Source organism: Dermochelys coriacea, chromosome 2 (assembly GCF_009764565.3).
Source record: "Dermochelys coriacea isolate rDerCor1 chromosome 2, rDerCor1.pri.v4, whole genome shotgun sequence".
Lineage (NCBI taxonomy): Eukaryota > Metazoa > Chordata > Testudines > Dermochelyidae > Dermochelys > Dermochelys coriacea.
The window spans coordinates 38669567-38685141 of record NC_050069.1 but is presented as its reverse complement, the minus strand read 5'-3'; the positions used below and the strand labels follow the sequence as shown (position 1 = coordinate 38685141).

General features: G+C 38.7%; 1 protein-coding gene across 4 annotated transcripts in view; it reads left to right on the top strand.

Annotated features, from left to right (window-relative positions):
- GRHL2 (grainyhead like transcription factor 2) overlaps positions 1-15575 on the top strand; it is a 113220-nt gene that overhangs the window by 32356 nt on the left and 65289 nt on the right. For 2 of the 4 annotated variants that reach the window (XM_043507500.1, XM_038389562.2), the window contains exons 3-6: positions 1987-2054; positions 6656-7046; positions 10397-10452; positions 13934-14087. In XM_043507500.1, coding sequence (XP_043363435.1) covers positions 1987-2054; positions 6656-7046; positions 10397-10452; positions 13934-14087 — 669 coding nt within the window. Of the gene's footprint in view, positions 1-1986; positions 2055-6655; positions 7047-10396; positions 10453-13930; positions 14088-15575 lie in introns of all 4 variants that reach the window. The other 2 variants (XM_038389563.2, XM_038389561.2) reach the window with 1 other exon arrangement.

Sequence of the window (15575 nt, the reverse complement as noted above, 5' to 3'; positions counted from 1 at the left end):
GGTGGGGCAATGCATACTACAGGGATGTGACTTCTAAAGCGAACTAACATGTTGCACATATAGACCCTGCTGGTGTGCTAAAGGTTCCCTAGTGTGCAATTAATGCATAGCATGTTAGTGTGCTTCAGAAATTACACCTCTGTAGTGCGCATTGCTACACCATGTAGACAAGCCCTCAGTTTGATTTGGCTAAAGCTAGTCTTTTACTCATCTGAGCTAAATTGACTTCAATCATTTTATTCTTAACTAAAACTATCTACACACCAATGTGTGCCAAAATAGCTAAATTGGTTTTAATTCACTCCTTTTATTATTTTTGTGCAAATTGTATTTATACCAACCTGGAACTTGATACTCCTGGTATACCAGACCTATCGCTAGAACATGTGTCGATATAATGCAAATAGGGATATAATGCGGTCGTGGCAATGGATCCCAAATTTAAGTACTGTACAGTACAATTTTTTTGAGTATAGATGCGATAAATCGACTGCTGAACGCTCTCCTGTCGACTCTAGTACTCCACCAAAACAAGAAGCACAAGCGCAGTCAACGAGAGAGCATCAACTATTCACGTAGCTGAAGTTGCGTATCTTAGATTGACCCTATGTGGTAGTGTAGAAAAGGCCGTTCTTTTGCTACACAACTGTCCAGCGCATCTTCCAGCCAAAAGACTCAGAATCCGTGACGGTAAAATACGGGTTGAATACTTACCTAAAAACACGATTTCCAAAATCCAGCTGCTTGATCAAGGTTTTATCGCCATTTTTTAGCAGCACTATCGACGGAACTTGGTACGACAAATGATAGAAAGCGAGTTGTCTGTCACCGATTTTCTGAAGAAGTTGACTATAAAAGACTTCTTTTACATTGGCAGCGATTCCTGGAATTTATTATGCGCTGAAACGATAAACCGCTAGTGGATGATGGGATGCGAGAGTCGTTTGGCCACCCCCTCCTGGAAGAAAGTGAAGAAAGCAGATCACAGTGTGATGAGGAATTCGACTTAGAGGGATTTACAGAGGAGGAAGTTGGAAGAACAGACATGGAGTGGATGCAGGAGCTATGCCAGCAACTGTCCAGGCTCGGGGTAAATGTTCTGCCACAAAATATCGAGTCCTGGATAAGAGGCAACGATGAAGCAGAAGAATTTTGTCCCATTGCTGAAAGTCTAATGGATGACCAAATTCTTCAGGCAGTACAACCAAACAACATTCCAGAAGTTGAAGAATTGGCCTTCACGGTCGAAAAAGAAGAGGAAGATGAAGTGGACATCGTTCCAACGTTCACTGCGACCGTAGCCAGCTTAGAGACTGCTTTGAGAGGGTTTGAGATGCAAGACGTTGAGCCTATAAAAATTATGCAGCAACGTAGCCTTTTGCAATTTGCTAAGCGGAAGCGGAACAATAGCAAGAAGCAAAAGCAACTCACTGACTTTTTAAAGAAAAACTAGATTAGTTTATTGTCATGTCTACTTTAAATTTCTAATAAATCAACACTTTTTTTCTCGTTTATTGTTTCCTTCAAGTAGGAGTTTATTTTCTAAGGTTTTCTATACTTTATGGATGTGACATTTACTGTATACAGTAATTTCATTTTAACACGGTCCCCGCTATAACATGGTACTAGGCATGGATCCCAAATCCTGCGTTCTAGCGAGGGTCCGGTGTATTTCAAAGGTAAAAAGCAAGCAGAATAAAACCTTATTTTGGGGAAAGAAAACTGAAAACCTTTCCAGGCCTTCTTTACACATCCAAGAACCACAGGAGAGAACAATTCCTATATTTTTTCCCACCTGGGGGAGGGTAGGGGAGGGAAGTCATCTTTAAGGTTACTGTCAATATAATAGAAAAAAGTAAGTCCTGACATCCATGAGTTTGACATCCTTGGTCTAAATAAACCTTACCTCTGCTTAGACTATATTAATCTGAAGTTGCAAATACAAACTGTTACACTTGCCTGACCAATGCCTGATGCTTTTCTCAGGTTCCCAGAGATAAAAGGCTGTTGTCTGTTAACAAAGTGAATGACAATCAAGAAGACCAAGATAAAAGGTATAGTATCATTTAAAATAATATATTAATACACTGCAAGTAAAAGAAACTTTGATCAGATGTGAATCAAAAGAATTGTTATGGCCTCTGACTTCCTTCTACAAGATAAAAAAACAAAGTCTAGTGTGGGAAGTCACCATTACACAGCTGTACGTATTAAAAAAATTAAATGGGATTTAAAAAAAATGTGATTTGCAAAGTAATAAAGAATCCCAGGGAAGTTGTCATGTTATTTGAAAAAGTAAACCAGAAAAAAATATTGACATTAGAAATACTGCTTTTTTTGGGTAACAAAAGCTATGTAGTTTGGCTTCAGTAAACTGGTTTAAGTAGTTATACTTAGCCTAATCTCATCTGTGTCAGGGAGCAAATAACTTTACATAACACCTTCTTCATTAAAACTACCTTCTGTCAAACGTTTTCTTCCCCCCACACCTGTCAGATTACAGCTTTTCTGTGTCTGGAGTCAAAGTTGCTAAAGGGTCCTGTGTGTCAGGTTAAGAAGAAAACAACTAACTTTTTGAGACTCATGAGCAGGAGAGAGTGAGGCTATGTCTTCCCTGCAAAAAATAGGTATGTTTGTACATCAAGTTAGCTACCTCAATGTAAAATCCTAGTGGAGAGAAGGCACAGGTAACTTTTACCTTAGTTAGTCAAGATCATAGCTATGCCCCAAAGTGGAGTTTCACAGATTCATAGATTCATAGATACTAAGGTCAGAAGGGACCATTCTGATCATCTAGTCTGACCTCCTGCACAGCGCAGGCCACAGAATCTCACCCACCCACTCCTATGAAAAACCTCACCCATGTCTGAGCTATTGAAGTCCTTAAATCATGGTTTAAAGACTTCAAGGAGCAGAGAAGCCTCCCTCAAGTCAACCATGCCCCATGCTACAGAGGAAGGCGAAAAACCTCCAGGACCTCTCCAATCTGCCCTGGAGGAAAATTCCTTCCCGACCCCAAATATGGCAATCAGCTAAACCCTGAGCATATGGGCAAGATTCACCAGCCAGATACCCAGGAAAGAATTTTCTATAGTAACTCAGATCCCATCCATCTAATATCCCATCTCAGGGGATTTGGCCTATTTACCCTGAATATTTAAAGATCAATTACTTACCAAAATCCCATTATCCCATCATACCATCTCCTCCATAAACTTATCAAGTAGAATCTTAAAACCAGATAGATCTTTTGCCCCCACTGCTTCCCTTGGAAGGCTATTCCAAAACTTCACTCCTCTGATGGTTAAAAACCTTCATCTGATTTCAAGTCTAAACTTCCTGGTGGCCAGTTTATACCCATTTGTTCTTGTGTCCACATTGGTGCTGAGCTGAAATAATTCCTCTCCCTCTCCTATATTTATCCCTCTGATATATTTATAGAGAGCAATCATATCTCCCCTCAACCTTCTTTTAGTTAGGCTAAACAAGCCAAGCTCCTTAAGTCTCCTTTCATAAGACAAGTTTTCCATTCCTCGGATCATCCTAGTAGTCCTTCTCTGTACCTGCTCCAGCTTGAATTCATCCTTTTTAAACATGGGAGACCAGAACTGCACACAGTATTCTAGGTGAGGTCTCACCAGTGCCTCGTATAACAGTACTAAAACCTCCTTATCCCTACTGGAAATGCCTCTCCTGATTTATCCCAAAACCGTATTAGCTTTTTTCACAGCCATATCACATTGGCAGCTCATAGTCATCCTATGATCAACCAATACTCCAAGGTCCTTCTCCTCTTCCGTTACTTCTAATTGGTGCGTCCTCAATTTATAACTAAAATTCTTGTTATTAATCCTTAAATGCATAACCTTACACTTCTCACTATTAAATTTCATCCTATTACTATTACTCCAGTTTACAAGGTCATCCAGATCCTCCTGTATAATATTCTGATCCTTCTCCGAATTGGCAAGACCTCCCAGCTTTGTATCATCTGCAAACTTTATTAGCACACTCCCACTTTTTGTGCCAAGGTCAGTAATAAAAAGATTAAATAAGATTGGTCCCAAAATCGATCCCTGAGGAACTCCACTGGTAACCTCCCTCCAACCTGACAGTTCGCCTTTCAGTAGGACCCGTTGCAGTCTCCCCTTTAACCAATTCCTTATCCACCTTTTGATGTTCATATTGATCCCCATCTTCTCCAATTTAACTAATAATTCCCCATGTGGCACAGTATCAAATGCCTTACTGAAATCTAGGTAAATTAGATCCACTGCATTTCCTTTATCTAAAAAATCTGTTACCTTTTCAAAAAAGGAGATTAGGTTGGTTTGGCACGATCTACCTTTTGTAAAACCATGTTGTATTTTGTCCCATTTACCATTGACTTCAATGTCCTTAACTAATTTCTCCTTCAAAATTTTTTCCAAGACCTTGCATACTACAGATGTCAAACTAACTGGCCTGTAGTTACCCGGATCACTTTTTTTTCCTTTCTTAAAAATAGGAACTATATTAGCAATTCTCCAATCATTCGGTACTACTCCTGAGTTTACAGATTCATTAAAAATTCTTGCTAATGGGCTTGCAATTTCAGGTGCCAATTCCTTTAATATTCTTGGATGAAGATTATCTGGGCCCCCCGATTTAGTCCCATTAAGCTGTTTCAGTTTCGCTTCTACCTCAGATATGGTAATATCTACCTCTATATCCTCATTCCCATTTGTCATGCTACCATTATCCCTAAGATCCTCTTTAGCCTTATTAAAGACTGAGGCAAAGTATTTGTTTAGATATTGGGCCATGCCTAGATTATCTTTAACCTCCACTCCATCCTCAGTGTTAAGCGGCCCCACTTCTTCTTTCTTAGTTTTCTTCTTATTTATATGGCTATAGAACCTTTTACTATTGGTTTTAATTCCCTTTGCAAGGTCCAACTCTACTCAACTTTTAGCCCGTCTCACTTTATCCCTACATGTTCTGACCTCAATTAGGTAGCTTTCCTTGCTGATCCCTCCCATCTTCCACTCCCTGTATGCTTTCTGCTTCTTCTTAATCACCTCTCTAAGATGCTTGCTCATCCAGCTTGGTCTACAACTCCTTCCTATGAATTTTTTCCCCTTTCTTGGGATACAGGCTTCCGATAGCTTCTGCAGCTTTGATTTAAAGTAATCCCAGGCCTCCTCTACCTTTAGATCCATAAATTCTTCAGTCCAATCCACTTCCCTAACTAATTTCCTTAATTTTTGAAAGTCAGCCCTTTTGAAATCAAAAACCTTAGTTGCAGATTTATTTTTGTTAATCCTTCCATTTAGTTTGAACTGAATTAGCTCATGATCACTTGAGCCAAGATTGTCCCCTACAACCATTTCTTCTATGAGGTCCTCGCTACTCACCAAAATTAAATCTAAAATGGCATCCCCTCTAGTAGGTTCAGCAACTACTTGATGAAGGAATCCATCAGCTATTGCATCTAGGAAAATCTGAGCCCTATTATTATTACTAGCACTGGTCCTCCAGTCTATATCTGGGAAGTTAAAGTCTCCCATGATCACGCAGTTTCCATTAGTATTTACTTTATTAAAAACATTAAAAAGGGCTCTATCCATATCCCGATTAGATCCCAGAGGTCTATAGCACACCCCAAGCACTATCGTAGGAGAGGCTTTACTAGTTTTCTTCCCCAATGTAATTTTTGCCCACACGGACTCTGTCTTATCCATTGCATCGCTTCTTATTTCTTTACATTCTACCTACATAGAGATAAAAACTAACAGTGCCTTGTCTACACTATGATTTACATAAAACTAGGTATCTTGATGCACAAAAAGCTCATTTTTGACAGTGAAGACATAACCTGAAACTTCTTCAGTCTGCATCTAGAGAGAGAATTCCACTTCCATTTGGCTCTAGAGAAATTCCACAGCAGGATTGGCAAAACATCCATCCAACAGAAAGCCAAGATGGCAGTCATCTTCTCATCAGAGCAACTCTCATTAGTTATTGAAAATGAGAACAAAACACATAGCAGCTGTTGGAAGCTGAAAGCTTTATGAATTAACCATTTCATGTGTGTGACAACTGCACATTATATGGATTTTTAAGGGCACCTTCGTTAGAGATAGGGTGGTGCTGCTGAAAGCTACAGTGCACCCGCAACAATTATTGTCCTGCTCTGTTACGATGGGATTCCTGGAAGTACTTCTTCAGGAATTACATCAGTAAACATGGTCACATCCCGTGGCTGTCTGAAAGGGTAGGTAGCAAAATATTAATCTCATTATTGACAATTCACTCTCTCTATTCCACATGAAAATTTTCCTACTGTCAATAATATATATTATTTCATGTAAAACCCTTGATGTTTATTTTGGGCCAATAGGCTTTTGTATTGATCTAGTAACTATATATCCAAATAGTAGTCTAAGGAGAATGAAAACTAGGTCACACAGGATTTGTCATACTAGATGAGACCATTCATTCACTGATGTTTCAGAAGAAGATAACCTTTCCTGGTCTTCAATATATGAAGAAAGTTTTGCATTGTGGGTGTATTTTCTTCCTGACTTCTGTAGCAATCAGCCCACTCCCTAAATGAGGAAATTTGATGCCAGTTTCTATTAGGACAATTCACAGGTTTTTGTTTGTTTCACAGAAATTGTCTTGGTACTAATGAAGCTCAGAGTAATTTGAGTGGAGGAGAGAACAGAGTTCAAGTCTTGAAGACAGTGCCAGTTAATCTCTCCTTAAACCAAGAACATCTGGAGTCTTCCAAAAGGGAGTACAGCACAAATGTATCTGGGAGCCCAACGCCAATCTCGGTGACTGGAGTTACCGTGGTAAAGGCAGAAGAGTTCACACCAGTTTTTATGGCCCCGCAAGTGCATTATGTTAGGGGCGAAAACGAGGAGCACAGGGGGGTTATCTTCGAACAGACTCAGTATGAAGTGCCCAACATTGCCCCCCATACAAACTATCTCAAAGATGACCAGCGTAGTACTCCCGATAGTACTTACAGCGACACTTTCAAAGATGGGGGGACAGAAGTAAGTTTTTCATTTATGAACTAGTATCTTGGAACTCATTAAAAATAATCATACAGTGTGACTCTGTGTTGGACAGCACTGAGCACAGTTGGGGCTTGTCCTTGACTGGTGTCCGTAGTTACTACTCCAATAGTATTAATAATAATAATAATAATTAATAAATAACACAAGCAGCATATTTAAGCTCTCTGCACAACAGAGGAGCAGGTGAATGACCGTGACCATCTTTAGTGAACTCAGCTGCTCCTCACAGTGCTCTTCTCTGCCTTCTGACAGCATAGGGGAACACCATCTTCCTAGATGGTAGTTTGGCTTTTTACCTATTGGAAACAATGAGAGGTGATGGGTATTTTTATAGAGGGCATCTTGTGGCCTCAGTCCCATTGAGAATAAAGCGGATAAGGGTGGCTTATTTTGAAAGAGGGCAAGTTATCTATTAGCAAGCTGTAGCTTCAGTCCTATTCGCAACAATAGGAGATGGTAGCCATTTTGAAAGTGGATAATTGTTCATGAGCATCTCTTAAGGGGAAGAGTTTATGCACCAACCTCTGTTGATGAATACATTTTTTAGTTGTGAAAAGTAATGGCAAAAAATTACAATTAATCCTAAACAGTTCATTTCAAAAGCTATCTATTGCACCAGATCTGCTCATCAAGAAGGGCAAGAAGGTGAAACGGGTGGCATTAGGAGGGTGCAAGGAAATGTAGAGGTCAAAAGATAGGGGGAAGATGGGGTATGTAGGTGGGTGTTTGTACAGAGGAATGTTGAGGACAGGAGGGAGGGAAGAACTGATGTGTGCTCTGGCTGCTATGCACTGCTCTGGCAATGCAAAGCAGCTGTAAATTCAGTTTAACTGGCCAGTATGCTCTGGTTGCTTTGTACTGCTCTAGAGTACCTGATCCTAGAGGTTAAAATTTTAAAAATAATTTAAGGTTGATACTACATATCTTCAAATCACATAGTAATATTTGCCTTTGGTTTCCTGATTCCTGTTAATGAATGAAATTATTAATAATTAAAAAACCTAAGGAAACTCCCAGACAAAAACTACATTAAGATGGAGTTTAGGTTGAGAGTATGTATGACTCATTTAGGAAAATGTAATAATCATTTAGGGATGTAATTATCTCCAAAACAAGTATTCAAACCCAGGAAATGCAGAATTAAACTTAAAAGAAATACAAATATGTTAAGGTATGGAAATGCATATTTAGGATACCTATACAACCTGAATTCTCTCTGTGGTGACATAATGAGGAAATCTATTGTGCTTTTAAAAATCAGTTTAAACTAAACTGGGAGCACAGGCACTATTATGAATTCATTATAATTATATGGCTTCAACCCTTATGCTAGAACACTGGTAAATACCCTCTTGTAGGAGCTGAGGAGCAGTGTGCACATAGGCTTTCCCCAGGGTAGTTCATGGCAGCGATCCCATCATGCCAGTACATGCTGTTGGAGATGCAACTGAACTTTCACAGAACAGTGAATCCATCCTATGAAATTCTGTCAAATGGACAAAATTAACAAACTGGAAAACAAGAGCGAAAACATATATTTGCTAATACCTCAGTGACTTCAGTAATATTTTGTCACATTTTTTTTTAAAATATACTCTGTCATTTATATTGCCAATTTAAAATTAGGCATTATGCACTGTCTCTATAACTTACAAACATGGCTCAAGCCTACCAACATTCCAGCACATAAGAAACTTCACACATGTAAATATTCTTGGTGCATTCAATAAAATTACTCATATGAGTTACGAGCCTTGTTTTTGAAAATGTGTGCAGGAGGGGCCCAGTCCAGCTCTCTTATTAATGTGGACAATCTCTTTTAAATCAATGTGAATATTCATGTGAGTAAGAGCTATGTGTGTGAATGAATGAGTTTGAGGACCTTGGACCAATTGTCTCAAGTGTGAAGTATAAGTTTGTAAAAAGTCATTTTTCCACCAACAAGATTGCCTCCCTGCATTTCATTGCCCTATGCTCATACATTTGTTATAAAAGTGCAAGTGCAGATACCTTTAAGAAAAGTCATCTTGATGTATATTCTTTTTATCAGCCAAGGCAGAATGCAAGAGAATTATGTATAACATTCCATATAAATTACAGTACTATGATCATGATTTTTCATAATATTATAAAAGTGGGAATTTCTTCTATCTGATTGTTGCCTGATTTTAATATGGATTTAAATAACGGATCAGATTTTAAATTGTGTCTCAGATGGATTAAATAAAATAGCTTAGTTACATACTAATTAATGTAAACTAGTTGTATTTATCTCACAAAAACAAGGATTAATCTTTTAAAGTTGCTTATTCTCCGTAGACATTCTTGGCATCACTACACCAAGCCATACTGAAAATAATCACATAAAATGATTTAAAAATCAGACCAGTCAACTGCAAAGCTACAACCACTGCTGTACTATGGTAAAAACACTCTGTAATAAACTGACATCTCTTAAACAGGTTTCAAGTCTTTTTATTGCAGAGCATTTTTATCATGGCACATCATGTAACCTTGAGTGGTGACAAAACAGTATAGTAATAATTAATAATCCATGAGATTATACCTAATGATCCATCAGAGAGGCTTTAGAAACAGTGTATTATGGCTACAAAGGTAAACTGAAAAAGCAAGGATCTCATAGAATATCATTTTCCTCTGCTCTATAATGTAGTGTATGGTTCTTTATTCAATCTATGCAGTGGACATCGTTTTCATAATTCAGCTTCTTGATGCAATATATTTCACATTTTTCATCTATACCTTTTTATAGATCTGTTTTCATTTTGTCAAATGAATCTATAACTCTAACATGATCCTGTGTTACATGCAGAATACTTCCTTAGCTTGTGTCCCCACTCCCATCTAAATGAGATGATACAATAATACGAATTTTTATGAGCCTCAGTGTGTGGGTTGTGGAGGACAATTAGAAATAGATTCACATCGACCCTCTTTAAAAATATAGCCACTGTAAAAGCTTTCATTTAATTTTCAGTTTAGGACATGCTTGCAATTGTGAGTCATGCATGTTATTACAGGTTTCTTCTAAATATCTGATAATGTAGAAGCAGAGCACAGAAATACCTGCCACTTTATGGTTATAATGAGCCAGCTATACTGACAAAATCCAAACATTTGGTGCAAATAATTTCTCTGTGTCAACTCTAGAAGTGAAACCATATAGGGACTACTCAGGCTAATAGGTATTTTGAGTCTTAACTACCTGATAGTTTTAACATGATCTTGTCAGTAATTTTAATTTTCTTTGTATTCAATAATTCCTCATCTATTTTTTGTTTGTTTTTTATTTGTATAACTTTCAGAAGTACCGCAGTGCATCAGTAGGGGCTGAGGAATACATTTACGAGCAAACAGCAAGGTAGGTTACTCAAAGACAAATGGGAATAGATGGAGCTGGATTGGCCTCATATTAAAATATAGTATGGAGAACCCCACTTTGCCACCACTAGGGATGTACTGTGCTCCCCCAGCACGGGAGCACAGCTACTGCCGGTCCCCTCCATTGCTCTGCACATTGGCTTTAAAATCTGACTACTGTATGTGTCTTCACTGAGGGCAGATCTACACTTACCGTGGATCAACGCTGTGGCGATCAATCCACCAGGGGTCGATTTAGCAGGTCTAATGAAGACCTGCTAAATCTTCCGCCAATCGCTCTTCCGTTGACGGTGGTACTCCATCAGAACAAGAAGCGTAAGATAAGTTGACTGGAGAGTTTAGACAGTGCACAGTGTAGACACTGCAATAAATTGACCTAAGCTATGTCAATTCCAGCTATGTTATTCACGTAGTTGGAGTTGCATAACTTAGGTCGACATAACCCCGTAGTGTAGACCTGCCCTGAGTGTCAGGGCCTGATTCTCTTCCTACTTGCACAAGCTTAAGTCAAAAATAATTTTGCTTAAGTCAATGGCACTGTACAAATGTAAAACTGGTGTGAGAGGAGAACCAGGCTCTTGGTACCCCAAGTACAGAGCACAGATTGCCAACCTGCTCCTGTAAAATCTTCACTGCCTTCCAGGATGAGAGGATGCAGAGAACACGTCTGAGGTTGTTAAATCAGTTCCCTCAATTTTATGAAATTCCCATTTTGTTTTGTTTTGTAACAATTGGTTGTGGTGGAGATCTTTGTCACTATATATTGTGGTACATTTCTGTGTATTTTGTAATATTTTTATCTGGTGGTGTCTGTCACCACCCAGCTAAGTACTGCACAATAAAACTAAAGTTTTGGAGAAATAACCAGTCATTGCTGTTAGCTACAAAATGCAGCAAAATGCATGCATATAAATGGACAAGAGCTAGATTAGTCATTGACTCATATTAGCTCTGATCCAGGAAAACACTTAAGCATGTACGTAACTTTAAGCACATGAATAGTTCAATTTATATCAGTCAGACTATTCATGCTTAAGATTTTTCCTGGATTGGGGCCCTCATGCCTGGGGCTTTTTTTTTTTTATGGTGTAGCTTTCTTAAGGCCCAGTCCCTTTCTGATGAAATCAATGGCAAAACCCGCATTATCCTCAATGGATCAGGACTGAGTCTTTAGATAGGAGTATATCTGCAGCATCAATGCAGCAGAGTTTCCATTTTCCGTGTTGGGTATTTTTGAAACATAATCCGGGAGTGTTTGTATTGTCAGCATTTCTGCTAAGGTGAAAAACTTTAGCATAAGAGCCAAGGGCAACTTCAGGTGATAATTTACCATTAGAAAGGAAATGCCTCCCCTCTGTGAATTATATAGCATTCTACTCAGTGTTCCGTACCCTGTATGTACAGAAATGAATGCTTCAGATGAATAACATGAACATCATTTAGGGCCTGGTCCAAGACCCACTGAAGTAGATTGAAAGATTCACATTGATTTCAAAGGGCTTTTAGATCAGACAGTTGATGAGATTCAAAACAGGCTTAGAAAGTTTTCTGAATAATAACTGCAGTTACATTTGCTACGGTAAAAATGACAAGTGGTAGCAATGCTCATGCTTTAGGGCATAAACTGATTGCCAATTGGAATCTGGAAGAAATTTCCACTATGGTATAGTACAGGTATTACACAATTGGCCAGGTGCAGTATGTCTGGGATTTGGGTTTTTTTTAACACCTTCTGAAACATCCAGAGTAGGAAACTGTCAAACACAGGAGAATAAACTAAGGCACATGGACTATTAGTCAGTTGTACTGTGGTACTTTCTGGGTCTGATTTTGATTCACACTAAAATCCATTTTAGATTTCTTTAAACACTGACTGATGTAAAGGAGCCTTAATGTCAATGAGAATCTGGCCTTCTGTGTTTAAAATACCCTTTTATCATAAACAAAATGACTACATACAGTAGTCTTTTCAAAACAATGCAAAATTTAGCATAAACAAACAAACTTTGTTTTTTAAACATTAAAACAGAATAGATTTTAGAGTAGAGAAACATAATTAGGAACACCTTTAAAATTTAGCCTTCATTTCAAATTATAAAAATTACTACTAAACTATATTGAAACTAAACAGTTTCTGAACGTTCTTGCATCAGATGGAGGAAAGATGCAATGGAGGGGGGCGGATTTTCCATCTCTTTGGGTGAGTTTGAAAAAAAATTCTTGTTATTACTGAATTTTGGTTGTTTTTTTTATTTGGTGGCTAAAAATAAGAAAAACAGTGTTTTGGTCTTTGTCTTATTTCCTTTTCATATTGTCAGAGGCAATGATATGACATCAGAGTTCATTTGATTTAGACTAGAAATTCAAGGACACCATAACCTTTTGGTTTAGCATGTTCTTGCTTTTGGCCGTGATTCAGCAGTGCTTAAATGCTTTGTTGAATTTAGACCTTTGAGAAGGTATTATTTTCTTCAACTTATGGCAATATCCTGTATGTGACTCTTTCCATCATGGTGTCTGTAAAAATATTTTGAAGGGAAACGTTTATTCAGCAAGTTTTACTATAGTGTGATGGGGTGAATATACTGAATTGTCATAATGCAGCGAGGTAGGTTGCCAACAGACAATGTTCTGTGAAGAGTGTGTTTAGGGAAGGAGTCTATAGGACAGAGATTCTCAAACTTTTTCATAGTGTGCACCACAAATAAAAGTGCAGTTTTTCGTATGGAACATCTTCCCTTCCAAAATCCTAATTCCCATATGATGACATCACTAATGTCTTGTCTTTTATTTTTTCTAATTGTATTATTCATCAATTGCACTTCTAGAGAAATATAGGTATTCTGCACCATTGGGTTCATTTCTAAAGATACCTGTAAAAATTAGATTCTAATTTGTCTTTAAAAAATTAACCCAACTCTGCTGTTCCCCTTTCCCATCTCCTCAGACAGTAGTCAGGAGTCCCGTTCCTCCCACACACCATCACAGCAGCTTCTGTGTTCCTCTCATTTGGCTCTTCTTCTTGTGCCAGCTGCAGGTTCAAATGTTCATAGAGGCAGCTTAGCTCCCCTTACTAGCAGTGAACCAAGCTCTATTCCCACCTATTAGTCAGCACCCTCATCACTGGGGTGTATATAGAGGCCCATAGTTGACCGTAGTTATGTACAGAGAAACTAAAGAGACAGTCCCTGCCCAAAGAGGCTTACAATCTAGCTAGTCTATTCTTAATGAATTCCAGATTTGTTGGATTTAAAGGAAGAGAATTTTAGTTGTTGAATCACCTGTCTCTGTTTTTACATATTTTGACCTTTTCCCATCATTATTGCTATTTAGTTTCCTATTAGTTTTATGCCAATACCATCTGTACGCATATGAAATGTATAAATAAATAAGGACAAAAAGAAAAGGAAAAGTCATGGAGATTGTTTGATCTCTCTCTCTCTCTTTCTCTCTCACAGCAGCACTTTTCAGTATACTCTAGAAGCTACCAAATCTCTGCGTCAAAAGCAAGGGGAAGGACCGATGACCTATTTGAACAAAGGACAGTTTTATGCCATTACTCTGAGCGAGACGGGTGACAACAAGTGTTTCCGACACCCCATCAGCAAAGTCAGGGTATGGCAGCCTTTGCTATACAGAACAGAACTCTGCCGATACGTTCAGGGGGTTGCTCTTGGTTTGTTTTATTTTTCTTGTGGGAACAGCAGAAACACTTGGCTACAACACCAACAGAAATATGGGGAAAAGTTATCAGCTATGGATACGTGCTGTATATTTTTTAGTTCTTTTTCAGTCCCATCTCATGAGCTGCCCAGTTGAATATATATCTGAATAAGGCTATGATTCAGCAAGACTCTTTAAGCATGAGTACTCCCATTGACTTCAGTGGAACCATTCATGGGCCTGATTCAGCAAAGCACTTATTCCTCTGCTTAACTTTAAGCACATGCTTAAATTGCACTGACATCCAATGTTAAGCACCTGCTTGAGTCCTCATGGCCCAAACCTATGAGGTGCTGAGTGAGCTCTCTCAGCTCCCACTCAAGTCATGGGAAGTTGAGGGCATTAGCAGCTGGCAGTATTGGGCCATTAATTTACTAATGATCTGTTTTAAAAATCAAAACAAGCATGGTTTATGCATGTGAGCTGTTTTATATTCAAGAAGAACACAACCTTTATGGAGATTCCCACCTTGGAAATCAGATTTACGGCTTCATCTCAGTTCTCAGCTTCTGAAGCAGAGCTGTAACAATCAAACTGTGGTGAACACACTGGGCTCATCCAGTAACCTTTCACATTAACTGGTCATCACCCATCAGACTTGAAATGAAAAATGAGCCTCAAAGCTGCTGCTCTGAGAATAGCACTGTCCCCTGAAGCTCAAAGTGCAGCGAATACGGGAAGCAGATGAAATACTACTGTGCTGAGAGAAAAGGAGTACTTGTGGCACCTTAGAGACTAACAAATTTATTTGAGCATAAGCTTTCGTGAGCTACAGCTCACTTCATCGGATGCATCGGATGTAGCTCACAGAAGCTTCTGCTCAAATAAATTTGTTAGTCTCTAAGGTGCCACAAGTACTCCTTTTCTTTTTGTGAATACAGACTAACACGGCTGCTACTCTGAAACCTGTTACTAGGCTGAGAATGCTGTGGCCATTGTAGTCCAATCTCATTCGCAGCATGGTTTTCTTGCTGTGTGTCAGAGACACAGTGTGGGATTAAAGCAAGATGAAATAAATCTGTTTATTGAGGCGCTTAGATGATTAGATCTCTTAAAGGGGTTACCAGATTTATGACATAACCCCTTCTGAGACAGTTTGGGGACGACCCTCAAACCCTGCTAGAAGGGATAAAATGTGAATATAATCCTAGAACAAATGCCTGATGCAAAGTCAATTACAGTTAGCGAGAGGCTATTCATTGCACTGGATCAGGTCCAAGGGAACACCATAAATTGTGCTCTTTATCTCACACATAGTTTTGGGAGACTTTACATACAGAGGCAGCCATTTTTTTAAACAGTTTGGTGATTCAAGGTGGGAGGCTATTTATTGGGAATTTCTGTGGAGATTGGGAAAAGCTTCTTCAGCTAAGAACAAAA